Source organism: Zeugodacus cucurbitae, chromosome 2 (assembly GCF_028554725.1).
Source record: "Zeugodacus cucurbitae isolate PBARC_wt_2022May chromosome 2, idZeuCucr1.2, whole genome shotgun sequence".
Classification (NCBI taxonomy): Eukaryota; Metazoa; Arthropoda; class Insecta; order Diptera; family Tephritidae; genus Zeugodacus; species Zeugodacus cucurbitae.
In genome coordinates this window covers 56989595-57011531 of record NC_071667.1, presented here as the reverse complement: position 1 = coordinate 57011531, position 21937 = coordinate 56989595, and the positions used below count along the sequence as shown (strand labels likewise).

General features: G+C 30.7%; 2 protein-coding genes across 2 annotated transcripts; both read right to left on the bottom strand.

The window, feature by feature from the left end:
- Window positions 1–190: 190 nt before the first annotated feature.
- On the bottom strand, window positions 191–6233 carry LOC105220588 (signal transducer and transcription activator-like). Its single transcript, XM_054236077.1, has 9 exons — window positions 6074–6233; window positions 3181–3730; window positions 3039–3124; window positions 2850–2976; window positions 2675–2792; window positions 1625–1844; window positions 1293–1553; window positions 1001–1186; window positions 191–442 (listed from the first exon to the last, which is right to left on the bottom strand). Exons 2-9 carry the CDS (start codon window positions 3675–3677, stop codon window positions 384–386), a joined length of 1554 nt encoding a protein of 517 aa, XP_054092052.1. The 5' UTR covers window positions 3678–3730; window positions 6074–6233; the 3' UTR covers window positions 191–383.
- Window positions 6234–8287: 2054 nt separating this feature from the next.
- Window positions 8288–21923, bottom strand: LOC105209530 (mitochondrial coenzyme A transporter SLC25A42). Its single transcript, XM_011179951.3, has 8 exons — window positions 21419–21923; window positions 10895–11105; window positions 10704–10821; window positions 10446–10634; window positions 10263–10382; window positions 10054–10199; window positions 8609–8795; window positions 8288–8536 (listed from the first exon to the last, which is right to left on the bottom strand). The coding sequence occupies exons 2-8, from the start codon at window positions 11097–11099 to the stop codon at window positions 8383–8385; spliced, it is 1119 nt and encodes a 372-aa protein (XP_011178253.1). The 5' UTR covers window positions 11100–11105; window positions 21419–21923; the 3' UTR covers window positions 8288–8382.
- Window positions 21924–21937: the final 14 nt, after the last annotated feature.

The window sequence follows — 21937 nt, the reverse complement described above, 5'->3', positions numbered from 1 at the left end:
CTACTGCCGTCAACTATTTCCTATGGCCCTTATGATTCAGTCAGTAAAGTCCTCATAACACCCCTTAACATACAGTATAACTATTTCGTAAATAACTGCCACAACAATTTCATGAATTCCTTCGAAGACTTTTTAGCAACTCCGAAACAAATGATATTATTAACCATAGAAAAGAATAAAAAGACCACACTTTCATTTCAGCATTCCATTTATTTACAATTTCTTTAAAATCTTCGACAATAGAATATACACCAAAAGCTTCAACTATCCTGTTATTATGCATTTATACGAGTACTTGGATGTAAATGTAAAGAGTGTAGATACATATATGTATAAGCATTTGTATAATAATAATTAAGTTATCTTATGATCACTGAGCAATTTTAATCAATATTTTCCATTACATTCAGAATAAATGTATTACGATTTATATAACCCGGCACTAAAAAGAGAGAGAGAGAGAGAGAGAGAGAGAGAGTAATTATACATCACAAAGGCGTGATTGTTAGTATATAGGTGTGGACTTATATATCTAAATATATATATTTTCAGGTCCTAACTACTATATATAAAATAACTTCTTGGAAAGTCTCGAATAATTATATACTGTGGAACTTCTCTAACTCGAATCACCATAATCAACAAAAAACTTCGAGTTAGAAAGACTTTGAATTAAAGAAATTTTCATTAAAACAAACATTTTCCAAAAAGCTGTAAAATAATGATTTTTATACAGTCTTTGCATTCCATAGGTGTAATATCATATTTTGTTTGCTTCCATAAGATATAGGGATTTTTTTAAATTGCTCCTTGATAGTAAATTTTAAATTTTGTATTATGCTTTGGTTGAAAAGTTCGATTTATGGAAGGAAATATAGATGAAATTTGATTTCTATTGCCAATTCAAGAGTTCGCGTTATGGGGATCTTCGAGTTATAGAAGTTCGTGTTATGGAAGTTACACTGTATCTACATAAACTAAACTAAATCATTATAATTACCATCGTGTCTTGGAAATGGAGTACGGAACGCCGCATTACTAGGCATCATCGTTGGATATACGATATTTAAAATATTCAAATCTCGTATACGATCAGCTAGGAAACGTATGTGGAAATCAAACCTGGTCCATGGTTCCAACATTATTATCTCGCCACAACAGTCACGATAAGCAATACTTATGCCACCTAAAATTAATAATTAAATTAACGCATTCATCCAAATAAACACATATACAAATGTATGAACATGCACTACATACATACATATGTGTGTGCATAAAAGTGTTGTTACCTTTTATATCATCCGAGAAACGCAATAAGAAAGTGCCATTGTCTTGATGAGTTAATATTTCTCTGGCTTCCCGTTCACTTATAAATCCGACAATATGTCCATTCGTCCATTCTTCCTGTAGAACGTTCTTCGTAAACTCCTTTATGTCATAGAACCATTCCCAAAAGGTAAAAGTACAGTTAGGCATCTTATCTTTACAGAATTGCGAAAAACTAATAAAATCGTTGAGCTGACCAGTTTCATCCACTCTCAGTTTATTGGCTGCCAAATTTAATGATTTCATTAAGAAAATGTCGTGAAAATTATAATGTTCAAATATTGTTTCCACTTACCAATAGTATTCAAATTATCTTGAGTTAAATTACGTCCTGTATGGTAGCCAAAATACATATCTAATGCCTCCAAGATTTGTATATAATGTACCCTCTCTGGAACTTTGAATGGTTCACGTTCGATTGCAGAGAACGCATTATCCCATATAATCGTAGCCCAGGCATTACTAGCTTGATTAACGTGTACTATCACAATTAAGGGTACACTAATTGCCCAGCTCTAAGTATAAAATATAAATACAAAATTAACAATTGTTAAGTATAAAATACAAATACAAAATTAACAATTGTTAATGAAAATCATAAATAATTCCACAAATAAGGTCAATAAGGTTTGACAACTTTTTCATGATTTTTTTTTTATTTTTTTTCTGAATCATCAACATCTCACGAATATTGTGTTGAAGGTCATTCGGAGAAAAACTAATGAAGTTACAGCAGGTTGAATAACGGTGCCTCCAGCTACCTGCGCTGAAAACTTTGAATCGATTTTCCCAAATATATCATTTTTAAAGTCGGTGACCAGCCTACAGAAAAAACTACTGCATTGATCGTTTTGAAACTTTGAACAAATATTCTACATATATATTTTTATTTTAATTACTTTAATTAAAATTTTAATTACTAACAATTTTACAATAACAAAAAGGTCGATTTTTTCGTCTAAAATCGGCTTGAAAATGGTACCAAAAATTGAAAAATTGAAGGATTAAAAAAAACTCGACGTCAATTGAAAGATAACCTAATAAACTAAAGAAGGAATTTTGATTTTTTTTGGTTTCGGATGATCCAGTGATGCTGTAGGCTGGTCACCGCACATAAACTTTTTTTTGAGGTGCCTGCAGAGATCAACGATAAATCCGTTATTCCTCGCTATTTTTCGATAAAACTTCTTTTAAGTATCCTTCAAATGTTATACTTTCATATAATAATAAGTAAAATAAACCTACAGCAATAATTTTTTCTAAAAAAATTCATGAAAAAAGGTCTTTTTTGCGACGAAACAAACCTTAGACACCGCCCCCACCCCAAAACTATGGATACACTTACATTAATCGTATGACCATTAAAAAGAGCAGTTGTGTAAAAGAGCAAAGAGTGTTTTCTATCCGTAACATATTCAGAACCCCTTCTCTCAAAGCGTTGAACGTCGCTTATCATAAGATTTCTGTAAAAAAGCAAACTAATCATTTAACTTTAACAAATGTTATGTCATTTAACATACGAAAAAGTTGCAGAGAATTTCCTAGTATTGCTATCATATATCATTTTACATTCATTGTTCGTCATTGTGCCACTGCTCTCTGGTGGCATACGGATGTTTTCAACAGTAAGTCGCTTTGCTAAATCCTCTGAAAATATTGTGAAACATGAAATTTCTTTAGTGTTTTTCTCTTTTGCATCGTAATATTACCTGAGAGTATTTCACATTTTACAACTGGTTTGCTCAAATGTATGTCCAATTTATCACCGATTAACCAGCGAACAGTTGCCGAATTTCTGAAAGTATCATATAATTTAATTTTGATTTATAACATTCTTCAAATGTTACTCACTTTCCTGCTAGTTTTCTCATCACCTGCGGTGGTTGCGTTTCAACGATGAATGTTGAAACTATGAGAATATGTTTTAATTCCTGTGCCTGTTGTAAGTACTCATTGAGAATTGCCTCATTCCCCATTTGTAGGAGATTATTTATAAATAGTATAATCTCTGTGATGTGGTCAAACAATGTCTCCACAATCTTTTGTATATCATCCAAATTGCTAGGAGGTGGTGCACCATTGCCGGCTAATGTCTGTTTTCGTTGCCAAGCTTTCAATGCGCCTATCAATTGGTCCTGGATGACACCATATTCTTGAAGTAGATTACCCAAAGTCATAATTAAACCGTTGCGCTCTGTTGATTGTTGGTGTTGGTCGCTTTGAAATGCTAAAATGGATGCCGACAAATGTTGTAAATCCGAGTATAACTGTATTAAGTCATCATCTCCCAAAGACGGCACCATTCCACCATTTCCAGTTCCAGGTGAAATGATCATTTCAGCATTCATTATAGCTTTTGAGAATATCTTGCTAAGCTCGATAACGCCAAAATACAAAGCAACTGAAAATTGATAAGACATTTAAAAAAATACTCTAAGAAACGAGGCAGTTTAGAAAACAAAGCACATTGAGGTCAACCCAAGCTCTGAGTTGAAGCAACCATAAAAAAAACCCAATTTATCAACACCGGAATTTAACAAAAAACTAAATCAAAAGTGTCTGATAAGACAGTGCAAAAATACAAAAAGCAAAGTGAGCAAATAAAATAATGGTTTTTTGATTATTCTAAATTTTTATTAAAAAATATACAAACATAGAAATATTATTCAAGTTAACGGTATTTTGTTTGTTAACATCATTTGCATAAGAGAGATGTAAAACCTTACCGTTTTTTAAAGAATTCAATGTGTTTAATCGATAATTTCTAATTACGAATAAAATGGGGAAAAAGAAAAAGTTTAATTGATCGGGAAAAAAGACATAGATATTAATATCTTGACTTACGAAGGAAATTCGATTCGTCAAATTGTCAAAAAAAAAAATGAATTAAAGTCGAAATATAGTAGACCATTGCATGAAACAAGATGTCTTCTCTGACAAAAACTACAAATGCATGGTTTATTGTTCGGTAACAAATAGTCACCTCCGTGGGCAGAAAAATTCTATCCAGTGAAAAGAAATTTAATATGGAGGACCGTATGGGTACAACTATTATTTTCATAATTTTAGAAAAGAGTCTCCTGAATCGACTTCTAGCCCTAAAGGTGGTCTTATAGTTTGGGAGATAGCGTTTTTCGACCTTCGACTTGAAAATCGTAGATTAAAAAATTACGAGAATTAGCTTTAAAACCTTGGGATCAAATTTTTTAGAGATTAGTGAATTTTTTGGACATATTTCATGGTTCTTTCAACCAGATGATGGTTGCCGACTTCCCAATTATTGAAACCTCAACATAATTGAGTTAATTGGTATTGGAAGTGTTTTAATCTGTAATTCCATTAAGCTAACTCGAAAGTATCTCTTCAACCAATTTTTAAAAAAATTTAAAATCCCAATAGCGTCACAAAATATTAATAATTAAAATTAAGAATAAATGCAAAACAATCTATTTTTCTGTATTTATGTAGTTATGTTTTCTTTCTTAGTAAGTGTCTCTATTTAAGTGAACCAATAAATCATGTAGTATATTATACAATGTGTATATATGTATTTTTGAATAAAGTATAGTTCTCTTTTTAGTTGTAATACAGTGCAGAGAAATGTATTTTTGTTTCGGCAGTAAAAAGACTTGAAACGTACGATTCACGGAGTTAAGATGTGTCCAAAGCTCTGTGTAAAAGCTTTCGACCTACTTCGAAGTTAGCGGGATGGTATATGCAGATAACTTTCTTAACTCGTATCACCATAATCCACAAAAAAACTTCAAGTTTGAGAGACTTCGAATTATGGAAGGTAATTTGTATGAAATTTTACTTTAACTGCCAATTCAAGAGTTCGATTTATGGAATTCAAATGTATTATATACATATGTATGTAAATATATATAAGTACGTATATTTTTATATTCGGTCTAGTCAATTGCAAAATAATTTTGTGAGAATAATTTTTTTATTGTTCATGCTCAACTAGTCATTAAGTTAAACATAGTTAAAAATTTCTGAAGTCATGCATATTTAGAATATTGATTTGTTTAAATAGCAGCCAAATAAGAGCTGGACGACAGACAAAAAACGCAAAAAGCTATAAAATTGTTATGGATAATACATAAAACATTATTGTTATGGTTGTTGATTTTCGCGAAATTCACTCGAAATGGCGAAACACACCGCACTGCCATATCCTACATACATATATACGATTTCATTGACTTTTGTTATCCTAGTGAACTTTATGCCGAATATTTGGAAAAATTGTGTGTTCTTTTAATGAAATTGAGTTTGAAATTTGCTGTGAAAATTCTCTCACTAAAAAGAATAAAATCGGTTAAGTACATCGATTAGATCCCCTATACCTAATATAAGGAGTTTGAAACCACCGGTTGACATTATTCCGCATATATTGGTTAATATATATACATACATATATATGTATGTGATATTTTGTTTTCTTGTCCACAATATGATGAATGAAAATATTTGTTTGATTTGAATATAAGTCTAAAGATATTCTTCTTGCCTCTTACCTAAGTATAGTAAAGAAATAGACAAAATTCAATATCTATATAATAAGACACTATGGTTGTAATCCATTCACGATTTCGGCGAATAAAGAATAATTAGTATTTTGGCAAACTTTTTTTAAAACCTGAATATATTTTCTCTCCTTTGATCCTTACAAAATATACACCTCAAACTTAGCCCTTCCTTACTTGCTATTTTTACAAATTTATGATCATTTACTTACCTTACTTAGTTATGTTGTTATTTGCTAAGGCAGCAAGTACAAATTCAGAAGAATATAAATTAGTTTAAAAATTAGCGCAGACTTAGCTTTTGCTATTCACTCAATGAACGTCTGATAATCACTGTGCGAGCACAAATAGTCGAATCTAAGCTCTTGCGGTTAACAGTAAGAATATGCCAGGGTAGCATCGAATCGTATTGCTACGCTCTGTATGAAATATGTGCAATTATCAAAAAATGATTTTTTCTGTTATAAAGGGTTTTAGACCTCACCAATTTTATACTCACGCAACGTATTTTACAATGGTATAATAGTTTTGTTCTCCTAACTGTTATATATATATATATATAATGTATTATCAAAATTAAAATTTCAGATATATTGATAAAAAATATTTCTTTTCATGGTACATTGTCACAAAGAATATATAGAAAACGGATATGCTTGAATCTAATAACAGTAAGGTTAGTTAACTGTCAGAAATTCAGAAACGTCAAATTTTACTACAGTTAAATTCTCAATTGGATCTGCTAGCTTTGAAACGTACCACTTTATTAGAAATTTTATATTTCACTTTCTTAATCTGTATTCCATAGAACGCCATTATGATTCCCGTCGGTTTCTTTTAATTAAAATTAATATCTTAAGCGTTAATAAGGTTAAAATAAAGCAAAAGTACATCAACCATTCGAATGCGACTTATATCCAATTAGGCAATTCGTATAAGTTTCTCCTTCTCACAATTGTGAATGAAATAGGCGGTGTTGCCATCCAATTCAGCACAAGCAGCATTATACGCGAAACGGTAATGTAACGGAAGTAAAATTTTGATGGCCGTTATATTTGAAGAAACTTTAAAAATTCTTTGACTGTAGTCTGTTGCTTGCAGAAAGAGCTGATCCACCTTTTTACTGTTGTTGTAACATGTTCCAAATAATTTTGAGAAATGCTGCCGAGTTGATATTCGTTAGTCGTATAATATTCCGGATCTGTTTCGGTTTCCGTTGCATGGTTTTCAACAGTTTAATCCAAACATATTCAGTTAAGCCGCATATCATATCGTCTCAAGAGTAATTTGTTGCATAAACGTGTGTACTAAAGGGCACAGAAATTGAGATCCTACGATAGTAGTTATTTACAAATTATTGTTTTTTGTAAAACAAATGTGAACTTCAATTCAGTGATCAGCCATAGATCCTAATATGGATTTAATTAATCAATGCTTTCCAAGCATTATCTATGCAATAACATGTCATCATAACGCCCAATAATACAAAGGTTAACTATTTCGTAAACAACTGCCACAACAATTTCATGAATTCCTTCGAAGACTTTTCAGCAACTCCGAAACAAATGATATTATTAACAGTTGAAAACAATAAAAAGACGACACTTTCAATTCAGCAGTCCATTTATTTACAATTTCTCTAATATTTTCGACAATAGAATATCCACCAAAAGACCTACGAAACTTCAACAATCCCGTACTATGCATTTATACGAGTACTTGGATGCACAACTAAACTGTAAAGAGTATATATAAGCATTTAAATGTTATTTGTTATTTGTACAACATAGTTAATAATTAGCTTTTATCTTATATGTATATGTATGTATAAATCAGAAACTAATTACACTAATATTAGACAGTTTTTGAAAAAGATTTCAATTAGCTCCAAACTCTTTGCTTTCCTTATGTGTATATAACATCCAGACATGTAAGTTGTACAATCTGTAACTAGAAGATTGCACGTATCTTGTAGATAACTATGTATGTATGTATATGAAAAATCAGTTAAGATTTATTGTCGCATTGTGCTTACTATATTTTTAAACATTAAATTACTCGTAATTTATATTTATTTATATATTGTATATTTTAACACATATAAAAAGGAACAAAACATTGGCTCGCTACAAATTTGAAGCGGAATCGATTACCGTTTCATATTCCGTATAGAATAGACATATGTAGGTGGCAAATTGCACTGAATATATTCGAACGCACATACATATGTATATATAATACATAAATGTATGTATGTATGCACTATGTATGCAGAGATATCCATTGTAAATGTTGAGATAAAATAATTGAACATTGCTCGCTTTTACTCAGCTTATCAGTAAGTTTATAACAGTAATGCATGGTTATTCGTATTTTAATTCACTTTCAATTATTTTCGTCCTTTAGTATATCGTTTAGTGTGTGTGTTTGTTTTTTTTTTTTTTCAAGTAAAAAATAAGAAAATTTAACATAACAATACATATAAATATCATTAAAATATAAACAATAACAATTTCATCATTTACGCATCGTATCGACCACGTTTCAAATGGTATAATTCCCTAAGTAGCTCCTTAATTAAATCGTAGGCAGAGAAGCTGATGCCAACCGCAATCGGACCTTTGATCCAGTTCATGCTTAACCCTTTGTAGAAGCCATTTTTGATGCCCTCCTCCCTGCAAGAAATAAAATGTTCAATAAATACACGGTAAATACATTTTTTAAACGTGCGCCAACTTGGTACTTACTTATAAATTTTCTTCAATGTCGAGTATATAGTGCGGTATTGATCGTTGGCGCCTTTATTGACGCCCATCGTTTGCATACGCCGGCGCACTATGTCCAGTGGGTAGCTGGATGTTTGCCCTGCCGCGCCGGCTACAGCACCAAATGCAAGTGAGACTAGAGTATTCGGTTTTGCGTTGCCTGTCACCTCTGTAAATGTATAACAATAATATTTTTTAGTTGCAGCAATAACAATTTTTTATACCCTTATAGCTAATTTTTGTATTATATTTAATCGATGTTTGTATATCAGTATACATATATAGTTGTTGTTGTTGTAGAAGCAGAAAAATATTTTAGGTCCGTTCCGGGCCGTTATGTGGACCCGGCAATCGTAGAAACCGACGATAAAGATAGAAGATTCTAGTAAAACTAAAATGTGCACGACTCCGACCACTACTAAGTGTTTTGGACATATCTCGTAGACTACTAAATCTATATCAACGAAACTCTCTACAGTCGTTTCCTTCAGATACTACCTTATACAGTATGAAAATGGAGGAAATCGGATTATAACCACGCCTATCTACCATGCAAAGGTTATTTTAAAAACTATTAAAAATGCTTTAATTCAGTATGAAAAAACACCAGAATCCTTTAATTCCATGGTAAAGATGGGCTTTACTCAAATTTCCATATAAAATTTTAAATGGGCGTGGCTCCGCCCACTTATGTGTTAAAAACTATATCTCAGAAACTACAGGACCAATTTCAATGTAATTCGGTTCATAATATTTTCCTTGTTTTCCCATGAAATGTGAAAATACGCCAAATCGGTTCACAACCACCCTTACTTCCCATATACCAGACTTTTGAAGTCAATCTGAATCGTTTACTTTACAATATATAAGTCAAGCAGCAGTGAAGATATCGGAACAGGCCTTCTAAAAACCGGACCATAAGTTTTCAAGGCCCCATATATCGAACGTGAGGTACTCGACCCATTGGCAAATTTGGGTCAATATTTCCCGAGCCCTATGTACCACATAGTTCGATTTTAAAATTTCGGGAGAACTCTATACCGTATATGTACATATATCGGTTATTACGTGAAATAGCTCAGCTAATATAAGAGAGCGTATAGTCTTAAATATAATGTAGCTTGGTGAAGAAAATGAATGAAATTGTTTGAGGAATTATTTCACCCCTCATATACTATACATATATAATGATTGCCGTTATTCTAGTGAACTTTATGCAGAAGATATGAGTCAAGTGGTATATTTTCTTTATGAAACTACATTTACCCCAACTTAGAGCTCTTCCTTACTTGTTTACTAATAAAAATACACTCGAAGTTGTAACATTGCCTTCACAAGTGCTGCGATTAAAATCGCTGACCCTTACATGGAATTTTTCAGACTAAAGTTAAGTTAAGTTTCAGACTTAGATTAAATTCGAAACTCACCATAATATTCACGCTTGAGTGTGCCATAGGTAAAGAAGGAAACACCCGCGTACGGTATCACACCCAAGACGGTGGCGAAATAGCCACGATAAAGTGTGCGCGGTCCTTCTTCGACCCAAATTTTTACAAAAACTTGTCGTAGCGTTCTGTAAATGCACAAAAATTACATTATAAAATTAAATTAATGCTTTAAATTGACGTTAGCATACCTGTATCCGGTGTACTTGTCCGTTACGGCCATACGGGCACGTGCCAAGTCCAGTGGATAAGTCATAGACTGTGAGGTTATGCCAGCCAATGAACCGGCTATAAAACGTCTACCTTTTGTGCTGGTGAATAAAATGATATTTTTTTTATTATTTTTATATATGTATATAACTGTAGAAACTTACTCGCTACCATCCTTGTCGACTTGCAGAATCTTACGCCATTGCTCGTGCGCCGTGAACTGTATGGCTGCATAAGGCACAATACGCGCCATGGTCGCCGAATTGCCACGCCATAACGCCAAAATACCCTCCTTCTCGTAGGTATTCTTAAGAAAACTGATCGCCGCTTTAAATGAGTAGGGAACGTTTTTACTGTAGAAATTATTTAAATAAGACGTTTAGGCGAAAAATCAAATTTGACTATTTAAAACCGAAACGTACCTTATTTGAAAATTGATTTTTGTGCGATCAAGTGGGGCAATAGTGGTTTTCGCTAAAGCTCCAGCCGCCGAACCGGACACCAAGCTTATAAAGACCTCATCGAAAATTGTATGGGTTCCTGTAGTAGTTGAGCAAGTGACAGAAATTAGTTATAAATCGTAGGGATTTGCATACTCTTACACTTTACTTACCATTAGTAGTTGCGTTCGAACTGAGTACTGCGGTTGGTGTTGGTGTTGTGTTTGTTGTTGTCGTTGCACTTTGCGTTACTATTTCACTGGCACTAACACTTAATGCGGTGGCATTACCGGCGGCTGCAGCACTTGAGGACAATTGACTACCTGACGACGACTTAATGGACATCGCTATGTTGGGCTTCTCGAGAAGACGGCTCATTGCAAACTGAAAATACATATACAAGCAATTAGGGACTTCACGAAGCGGCATAATCGTAATGGAATAACAGATGAAAAACTAATTTCGTTCACAATTTAATTAGCAGCTGGAAATTGGTGTCATTTGTTGTGCTTCATTTGTGTTGCTGACAAAATATCAATAATACTTGTGAGAACCACTCATTTAAAAACTTACTAAGCACTCTATGTCGGTGTTTATGAAAACCTTAATTATATAGGAATTTGAAATAACCTTATAAAACTGTTCAGAGAGATCAGATGCAAGGAAATATTTTCTGTGGCAAACTAAACTATTGTAGATTTAAGCGGAGGTAGATATTTTGATTTTCGATTTGTTAGATAAACCTAACCTACCCAACAAAGGACTCTCTTAGCTTTTGCAACCACACTCATATAATAAGTACCGTATATTATGTGAAATACATATTAATTAAAAACATGTTTTAAAACTTGACTACTTTCTTTAACATTTTTCTTACAAATCAGTACATTTACATCGGATAGACATCTATGTAAATAAATAAAAATATATACAGACACGAAGAAGTGTGCGTAAATGTTCCACAGCTGTGAAGGTCAGAGTATAAGTGGCAGATTACTTGTAGAATGCAATCGTTAGTGTGTGTCGACTTTGATGGTTTCGAATAGCTAATTAGCACACAGATTAAATAGATGATGACGCACAGATGACTAGTGAAATGAAATAAGAAGAAGGCGCGAGATAAGAAGTGACTTTTGTTTACCGAAGAGTACATGTTGTACATACAAAGTTCGCAAGTAAAAATGATGTTTTTGTGATAGATTTTGAAAAAGTTAAAACGGTTTATGTTGTACATGTATGTTTACTTGAATTCCAAAATAAGGTTCAAAAGCCATTTGGAAATTAGTTGAAAAGGGTTCGAAATGAAATGGGTTATATTTGACATTATTAGTATTTATGTTTTATTAATTGTGAATTTATAAACGAGTAAATTTCTAACCTAGCTTTTATAAAACAAAAGTGTTCAAATATTTATATGTATATTTATCTGTGTGTATCTATCTATCATTTTACATTTATTTATATTTTGCACACATGAACTTAGCACCCTTTCCTTCTAAGATAACGATAATACTTCTTCTTTATAATCTACGTTGAACTTGATAAAGCAGTAACTGAAATCGCCTATCTAATCCATTTTGCACTTTGAACAATATTGAACCGCTCAGCAATCTGTTTATAAAAATACTGTTTCTTTAAAAGATTGGCACATATTTTATTTTAATCTGCAAGCATGTCCTATATGAACTATTAAAACTATGAAGAGTATAACATATGTAACTAAGATCTCTTTAGCATGATTATAACCCAATTCCTTAGATTATATCCCAGTGGAACTTGGAAAAAGTACTTCTATATTTCATTAGTTTTGAAAGTACTTATTGGCTATGGAAGATGAAAGTGATTACTTCGTAAATTGATGGTATGCCAATGAGGAAAAGGTTTATAAATTTAATTCAACCTCGCTACTAAGCCGCTTACGATTTCAGCAAATTGTATGCTTGTACAAATTTCTGTTATTGTATTTGATATGTTGAATTTTTTTTCAAGAAGTAACGGCATTTTTTGGTAAACGTTCTCGTCCATGAAGTTATTTGTCACTTTAAAGAAGAAGTTTGCTTGTGGGTGTTGCAAATAAATTAAGCAATAAATATAAAGTGCAAAGAAATAAAAGTGGAGATATATATACATATGTATATAGTTATCAAGGTAAGTACTAACATCAAATTTTATTAATCATTAAATTTTATTAAATATGTTATATACATGTACATATCGTACATACTAATAATATTATCAGATGATACGCGGCGATGTTTAAGCAGCTATTTGAAAAAGATGTGGGCTCCTATGGAACGAGAAGTGTGTTCGCGTTGTCCAACTTGGAAGCATTAAAAAAACTGAATGCAGATATAGTGGCAGGTTCCAGTGCAGACTATGTAAGTAGTCTATATAATCCCTTAAGTTTCACTATTTGACTAATAAATACTATACCTATTTTTCTATTGATAAAAATCATTAAAAATATAATAGGCAAAACGGCGATTATTAAATCTATTGAGGGTATTTTCGAAAGGAGTCTTATTGTTCAGTTGAACTACGATGGCATTCATTCCAAATACTCCTTAAAGGAATGCAAGGGGTTAATCGACTGCTTGTTTGGCAAATAATTATAGAAAGGAAAAAATATATACATATTTTCTAAAATTTTTTATGATTTCAGAGGCATCAATGAAAGAAGGATATTTCCATGGCGAGTTTGTTAAAGACTTGCGACAAGCTTTAAAACTGGCGAAAAATCGTCATTTTAAAACAAACTGCATATTAAAATCTAAAAAATAAAATATTTAAATAAAATTAATGGTGTCCACTGTTTCTGCAAATGGTTGGTTTATAGTAAGTAGTTACTAGTATGTAATAGAAAAAATAGTTTGAAGGAAAATACTTCGAAGTATACGAAATACTGGGTTTATAGTAAGTAGTTACCGAATTAATAAAATATTGGTGTGGGGAAAGTACTTTGAAGCACACGAAATATTAGGTTTATAGTAACTACCTACTGAATTAATCAAAATTAGGTGTGGGAAAGTACTTTCCGTCATATGAATTCGTAAGCGAAGTGGAGGTCCTTCGCTCCAATGACATTGATCAGAAAAACGAAATTAGATAGTATTATTGTAGGAAAGTACCTCTACTTATCTTTTCAGTAGGAAGTATCCAATTCTTTCCTACTTCCAAGTCCCACTGGGATAGATTATATTATATGTATCTTCATCAGCATACAATGAGGATGACTGTACGTGTTTCTGATATGAGACAGATTCTTTATAGTAGAGGCTGTGCTAAGTTAATATTCTTAGGTACAGGGTTTCAATAATGGAAATTACAACAAAACTAATTAATTACATATGTAATTAGATAGCTAAATGAATTCATAGATATTGAGTGCAAGAAGAACACATAAGAACAAACTTATATATAGACATAATTTCTCATAATTACATACAAATGCCCATATAAATAATGTCCATAAATAGTATATATGTAAGTATGTATTTAAACACATATATGCTTTAGTATTATATATATCAGGAATAACAAAACAAAATAATCATCGACAAACAATTGTAGAAAAGTTCTATAAAGCAAAAGTCTTAATTGTTTGTTCACATTTTTATAAACGCAGAAAATCAGTAACTGTATAGTATTTGTGAGTTGATACGTAGCGCCGTGGATATAAGTACGTGTACACTGTACATTATCAGTGGCAGCTATGTGGTATATAAGTGTTTGTTTCTATAGAGATTGAATATGTAGCGAATATGTGATGAAAGCGAAAAATAACATTCTATATTTTTTGCCGGCTGTTTATACCATTTCCATAGATATGCGCGGACATGGGGGCATTAAGGCGGGACCTTTCTAAGTACTATAAAAGACTTAGCTTATTTAATTGTTCTTGAAATGAAAGGAAATCACAAGCAGGCTTTAATTGATATTCACTTCCGTCAAATAAAATACCTTTGATATTTACAAAGAATAACATCACCATGACACGACAAAGGACAGGACTATTTCACATTTTCGCCAATAGCGATGAAGGTTTCTATGAGAGTGTTATTTATTAAGAATTGAATTTCAAAATGACAAGAGATTATCGAGCAAAAGTGTGCATATTTCGGATTAGTTCATTCTAAGTATGAAAAATGAAACCTTCAATTTAATAGAAACAATTTAATGGATTCCTTTTTGCTAGACCAAAAAAAAAATTGTTTGCTAGAAAACAAAAAAAAGCTGCAACACCCTAAGATGACAAAACAAATTAAACAATTAGTATATAAAGTGGACTATCTATTTATGTATGCAATTATGTAAATAGTATGTACATATGTTATAGTATGTACCTATGCAAAAATTAAGTGAACTCAACCGCATTTGTATAAACAAGGTATTTAATATTTGACAAGCGACAGTAAAGCTTTATATACGCGTGTACATACATATGCACATACATAAGTGTTAATAGATATACATATACATATGTACATATGTATATATGTATAAACATATTGTTATAACTAAGAGGCCGAAAATTAAATCTAAGCATCTGCTACTGATATGGGTAGTAAAAATTAAATTTATTGCTGAAGATAATGATAACCGTTAAGTACACATAAGTACACACACATGAATACAAATATAAATGAGTAAGCAAATATTATACATATCTACCTAAGCACTAAGTAAAACTGTACATATATGGAAAAAATACATAAATGTAGGTATATCATACAACAATTATTTTAATTAATTAAATTAATTTCATTTAATTTTTGAGACTTGTTAAAAGAAAAAAATAAGAGAAATATTTTCAGCCTAACTAATTAAAAAAATATTACTAATTTAAGTTCTTAAATTTAATTTTTGTTTTGTTTATCATTTATTTTTTCATACTTTGTTTCCATTATTATTAAAAAAATCGAGCTTAATTTTTTTCACTAAGTATATTCATATTTATGAAAATTGTTTATTGGCCAAAATATTTGCACTTATTACAAAAACAAATATTTTTCAGTATTTACATAAACACACATACACAAATATTAGCTAGCATTCAAGTGCAACATTTTAGCAAAAGTGTGCAAATTATTATACAACTGTAAATTTAAGCAGCTAAATTTAAACTTCACACCGCCTTTTAAGTGAACATCTGCATTGCTGTGAATAATGGTAGAAATTGCTATTTAAATATAAAGGTATTAAAAATTATTGTTAACACACTTTTTACAATTCTCACACGAGTTGTAGGGCGAAGTAGGGAAGAGCAATCTGCAATATTATGTTTACTATTAAGGAGAAAGTTTTCATTTTTGATTTGATATAGAACTTCAAATGAAAATATAATTACTATAATCTATGGAATAATAGACACAATTACAGCATTTTAGCACGTGTTTGCTCACAAGAAAGTCCAATTCTCGTAAACATTTTTATATTTACATCTATAATATGTATAGATGCTAGCCATGCTAGGTATATATTTAAAATACTAGTCCAAAATCCAAAGAAAAGGATTTAGTGTGTGAAAACAAAAGATCTTTGGCTTATATCCAAAAATATGTCAAGTGGCTATAAAAAATAGCAGAATTTTTTCCGACTTTGTGGGCGTTTGGGAAATGTACATACATACTTTTATATAAAGTATTTGACTCGTTAGCAAAATATAAAAAATATGCAATAATAAATTTATATAACATTACTTAGCACTTATGTACGATAGTATATATTTATGTATACAACTTAACTAAGGAATTAAGTGTTTCACCATTATTTTAATACCATTTTACTAAATATTAGTTAATTATGAATTAAAGCTGCTAAGAACACTGCAGAGAACATGCATTTGTAGATTTCAGCACGTTCTTATAACTGATTAGGTTTTGAAGTTTAACGAGATCATTTAATGTAATAAACTGTGCAACTAAACAAGTATTACTTAATCGTTATCAAAATATACATACAAACATGTGTGCACAAGTATTACTTTGTAACAAAAATACTCATTAATTTTGTTAGATTAATGATTAATGAGTGCAAAACATATGTGTGTACATAATTACAAGCATATTCTAGTTTAGCGCTGAATCCTCATGATTTACAATTAGCTTTGTACAGCGATAGGCATTGATTGATTCTATCAGCTTTCCGTGACATTCAATGTACATAAGTAGATCCATACATGCATATTTACAAATAAATATATATGTATAAGTATGTACAAATATTCATGTACATATGCATGTAAGTATGTATGTACGACGAATACTTCATTTCAATAACTTATTTGTGTATTTATTGTACTGTTGTATGTGCCTAAACAATAAAATATTTATTTGATTACAAATAGTACGTGCAAAAATATTGGTATAGAACGCTATTACACACGTGTGCCGAACGAAATGTGTTAAGATGTATGCATTATACATTAGCAAGGTGTATGTGATCAACATGTTTACATTGCGATATCAATTGCTTTAAAAACAAACAGGTTAGTTGACTTTACAGTTTAAGTTAAGTTAACATCGAAAAAACTTCAATTAGTTACTATTATAGAACAATAACAAGCGTCGATTTAAGTTCTATTGCTATAAGAATATACTAATTCATATTTCAATATTTTCCGTTTTGCTATTTAGTGCAAGATTTGAAAAAATTATAACGATAATATTAATAGATCATTCACACTATGGCGGATTTTTAACATTACACACTGCACTGTTACTAAAAAGCATTCTTCTGTAATTTAATATCTCAAGAATATTATCCTAAATTTTCAAGTTGATCAGAATAATAGTTTCGCAGTCTTTGGAAGGTGTGCGCTCAGGTTAGGTATTATTGTTACTCAAAATTTTAAACGCGATTTTCTCGGAAAAGTGTTTTTAAAGTCGGTTGTCAAATGCTCTCGAAAACTACTCAACCAATCTTGATGAAATTTTGCACAGCTGTTCGAGATATAATTTACTCGTGCTTGAACGATGGATTTTCTCCTTCAATTACAACTAATTAAAAAAAATATCAAACAAATTTCACCGAAATTTAAATTCTTTTGGAAAAATTTCTGCCAAAATTCCAATTTTCAATTTTGTTGTCTTTCCTTCATTCAAGCACGAGTTTATGGTCTTACCTAAAATACTTGTTTTTGTTTTTTTTTTTTTCATTTTGGATGATCTTGCCAGGAGTTATGCTGACAACGCGGACGCATCTTTTTTCCGAGGGATCACCGGAAGTGACGTAACAATGGAGGAGTTTTAATTTTTTGTAAATTTCAGAAATTATTCTTTAAATATTTATCTATTAGACAGAAAAAAGTTTGAATTAATTAAATAATTTTTTACATAGAAAAAAAATTGAAAATAGGCCTTTTTTACCCGACAAATTCCATGTAAACCCTTAAAAGTTTTGTACTTTAGAGACTAGAATCTATGAATTACAGCACAGTAATCGTGATATTTAATTCTAAAGGCAGGACGATTAAATATAAATTCAAACAATTTCTTTTTTGATACCACACTCCCAGAGTTTCATTAAAAAACAAAAAATTAAAAATTGAAGGACAGACATGCTTCCTTGGGTTGCAGCAAGAGCTCGCCATATCAAATATTTTAACTGACAGCAAAACCTTTCTTACAAGAATATAAAAATGTATACGCATACATACATATGTAGAAAGGTATTTTGACTTCCTCATACGTTTTATAGAACCAAAAAGTCAACAATCGCATCAAGCTGGTCTCCACATACTTTTACATTCAAAATTATGCACTTCCACTCGTAAATGGCAGAGAACATGCGAATTTTCATTGTGCACTATAAATAGATTTTCATACATGAGAATATTGCAGCCAGTTTATTTCGAGTTTACAAAACGCAAAAGGCAAATATGACCTCATGCCGCGGTCATATGTATGAGTAAACAAAACAATGCGAAGCGGTTGGAAAGCAATACACAACGAATATGCTCAAAACAAGAATCGTAATGATAAACAATGCAAAAGCGTGTTGTAAATAAAAAAAGACAGTAACAGAAAACAGCTGATTGAAGGCAACGCACAATTATGGGACGCTGTCAAAGACGTTTTGCATTATAAACAAATGCATAAACTTATGTATACGTAAAAGCACAAATTTATGTAGTTTAAAATACTTTTGAAGTGCATTTATAAATAATTAGCTTTGAATACATACAGATACATATAGACGTAGGTGTGTATGCACTATATTGTAACACTTTCATATAGGAGTGTAGAAATGTTGTCGTGCACTTTCAAACGCTTGCTCTATGCATTTTATATTGTGTTTGTTATTATTATTCTTATTTTTAATGTTTTGCAATTGAAATTGATTGCATTAGATTTGAAAATTATTGTGCGCAACAACGGTTGCCCTGCAGTGACGTCCATTGGCAAATGCTCGCCAATATACATACATACATACATATGTATAAAAATGTGCATTAATTTATGTACGTGTATGTCCATATAATTTTCTTCTATTTTTAAAATTAGTTGCAACTATTTATTGAGCTATGAACACGCGTCTGTTAACATTCAGTGAATAAATGCATGTACATACCTATGTACATGTGTATATTTGCCCACGTAATTGACATTTAAATAATTTTCAAGGTTTGCACCAAATGCTCAACGATCATTTGATCTTGATGCATATGAACTAGAACACTTCTACATACATACATGCATGCATATTATATTAATATATGAATATGCGGTTACCTAAGTGGATTCATGGTTGGAAAATTGTTGGAACAGATTCATAGTGAAAAAAAAGTTTTTTCCTTTTTAATTTACAAATTTTACAAATTTTGATTAGTGTATTACGAATTTTTAACTATCATACTTTATGAATAGCACAATTTTTCGGAAATAATAATTTGTAGTAAATATTTTATTTTTTATTGCATTGTCGTTTATGTAAAAAATGTTCAGAATAACCTAAAAAAAACTGAATTACTAAAATTCAGTGAAAATTAGATTTTTGTTTATATTTTAATAATAATTTGTTCAGAATAACCTAAAAAACTAAATTACTAAAAATTCATTATATTATTTTCATCAATTCTGCTAAAGCAACATGTGCGTAAAAGTATACAAATTAAAATAATCCTTAAAAAAATCTTAAGAAGAAGTCTTTCCAAGATACCACTTCCTCAACCAGTTCCAAATCTTTTTGTATGAAAACTATCACATTTATATTTTATTTGACAACTAATCATATTTAATTTAATAAATAAGTGTATCTATTTTATGAATATTAGTATGAAATTCCTGTAAAAAAAATTCCAAAAATAATGTAGAACAAAGTAAAACATACTTCATGAATATAGAACACATTATCGCAAACTTAATGGTGTTTCTGTTCGTTGAACTTATTTATAGATTTGCACTACAATTCGAGATGCTAATAGACGACAAAAGCGTACGACTCAGGGGAGCATACGCACATACTATACACATAGTAAATACATACAAATTTTATATATAAAACACATACTAAATAAATTTGTGTCGGTATATGAAATTGTGGATATTTAGACACAAATTTATATGGCTATGGCAAAGCATAAGAAAAGAAAACGTGGAAAGAGGCTCGCGCAGAAACACGCTTTGTATGAAGTATTATGTATGTGGACTTTGAACTTAACCCGGTAAATAACGCAACTGATAGAGCTAGTAAGTAAACAAGTAATAAAAAACAAGATTTCATTAAAGAATATTGCAAAAATATTGCAATCATATCTGTTACGTGCTTAAGCACACACATCTTTATATATTTACACATTTATTATATTTTGTTTATTAATACGTAAAACTAGACAATTCAACAAAAGTTGATTCCAATTGTTGTTTGTGAAGTCAGGTGTTTCAATTAAGTAGAGCTCTGATATAGCAATTTATTATGTAAAGGAAATAAACAATAATTATATGCATTTATGTTAAAGAATTACTTGAATAATATTAAGAGATGATACTGCGATATTTTTAATGACAGTACATAATGATGTTTAATAGCTTTAAAAACTTTGAATTAATCTCATCAGGCAGGGATTTTATCAGATTAATTATGTTGTATTGCATACATATCTGCATTAGGGATATTTTTAGCACCTGAATGACTCATTTAATTGATTAAATTGCCACTCATTATCTTCATTTATTGTTCAACTAAATAAGAAATAAATTTTCAAGATTGAAGATGATAAGAATCATAAAAAATAAAAGCAATCTACCTATATATGTAAGTATGTATATGCAATGCAACGTAATAATACTCAGATTTACAAATAAGTTACTGCGCCCTTCTAAATATATTTAAATATTTACACAATTATATATTATTACATACATATTCAAAAAATATGTACATATATGCAAAGCAAATTATCGTTATTCATCTGTCATCATTAATTTGAAATTTTTGTACCAAATCTGGTTAAGTCACTAATCTATTTAAATTATCACAAACATTTTAATTTTGTTTTCACAAATACTGTTTCAAATAAAAAAACGTAACTAGATAAATTGTTTGTTATATACATAAGTATATCTATTTGTATGCTCCTATTCTATTTGTTTAGCTTTTCCTCGAGATAATTATATAATATGAAAATCACATTTTGTTTGGAACTATTTCTTAGTCATGATATTCCAATTGGAAAATATATTGCTACCAACTCTTACCACTCTTCATCCAATTGTGTTGCAGTTTTTTTTTTTAATATTTTAGAAGAACTTTGGCGATGCTTTCTCTGCGAAAGGAGGATTCGAACAGAGCACGATGGCTCCTAGTACTCCGCGGCGGCTGGCAAAATTCTCAGCTCCAACTGAACTTAACACTACACACATCGATTTGTAACTTATTCACACTTTAGAGCCCTACTATTTATGTGTTTAAAGCAAATTAATGTTGTTTTTTATTAGATCGAAATCTTTGATTTTTATAACTTATTTTTTTTTTTTGCAATAATTGCGCACTGTGGAAGTTAAGGTGTATATATTTATATATGTATATGTATATGTAAGTTTGAATAATTGTTATCGCCTTCTGGATTTTTCACTTCTTGATTTCACGTCTTGGCAATTGCTATTTGTAAACCTCCTTAGTATTGCTCAATCAATCGCTTATTCACCATTTCACTACGTTGGAAAATTAGTATATTCTCACAACACTTAGCGCCACTGACTAAAATTATTAGCGAC

Excerpts from the sequence above, each read along its gene's own strand:
- LOC105209530 (XM_011179951.3), bottom strand. The coding sequence starts at position 11,099 with ATGAGCCGTCTTCTCGAGAAGCCCAACATAGCGATGTCCATTAAGTCG. Across the intron at positions 10,200-10,262 it reads GACAAGTACACCGGATACAG|AACGCTACGACAAGTTTTTG; the intron begins GTATGCTAACGT and ends GTGCATTTACAG. Across the intron at positions 8,796-10,053 it reads ACTCAAGCGTGAATATTATG|AGGTGACAGGCAACGCAAAA; the intron begins GTGAGTTTCGAA and ends ATACATTTACAG.
- LOC105220588 (XM_054236077.1), bottom strand. The coding sequence starts at position 3,677 with ATGAATGCTGAAATGATCATTTCACCTGGAACTGGAAATGGTGGAATG. Across the intron at positions 1,187-1,292 it reads TTTCTCGGATGATATAAAAG|GTGGCATAAGTATTGCTTAT; the intron begins GTAACAACACTT and ends TATTAATTTTAG. Across the intron at positions 443-1,000 it reads TCCATTTCCAAGACACGATG|TGCCGGGTTATATAAATCGT; the intron begins GTAATTATAATG and ends CTCTCTTTTTAG.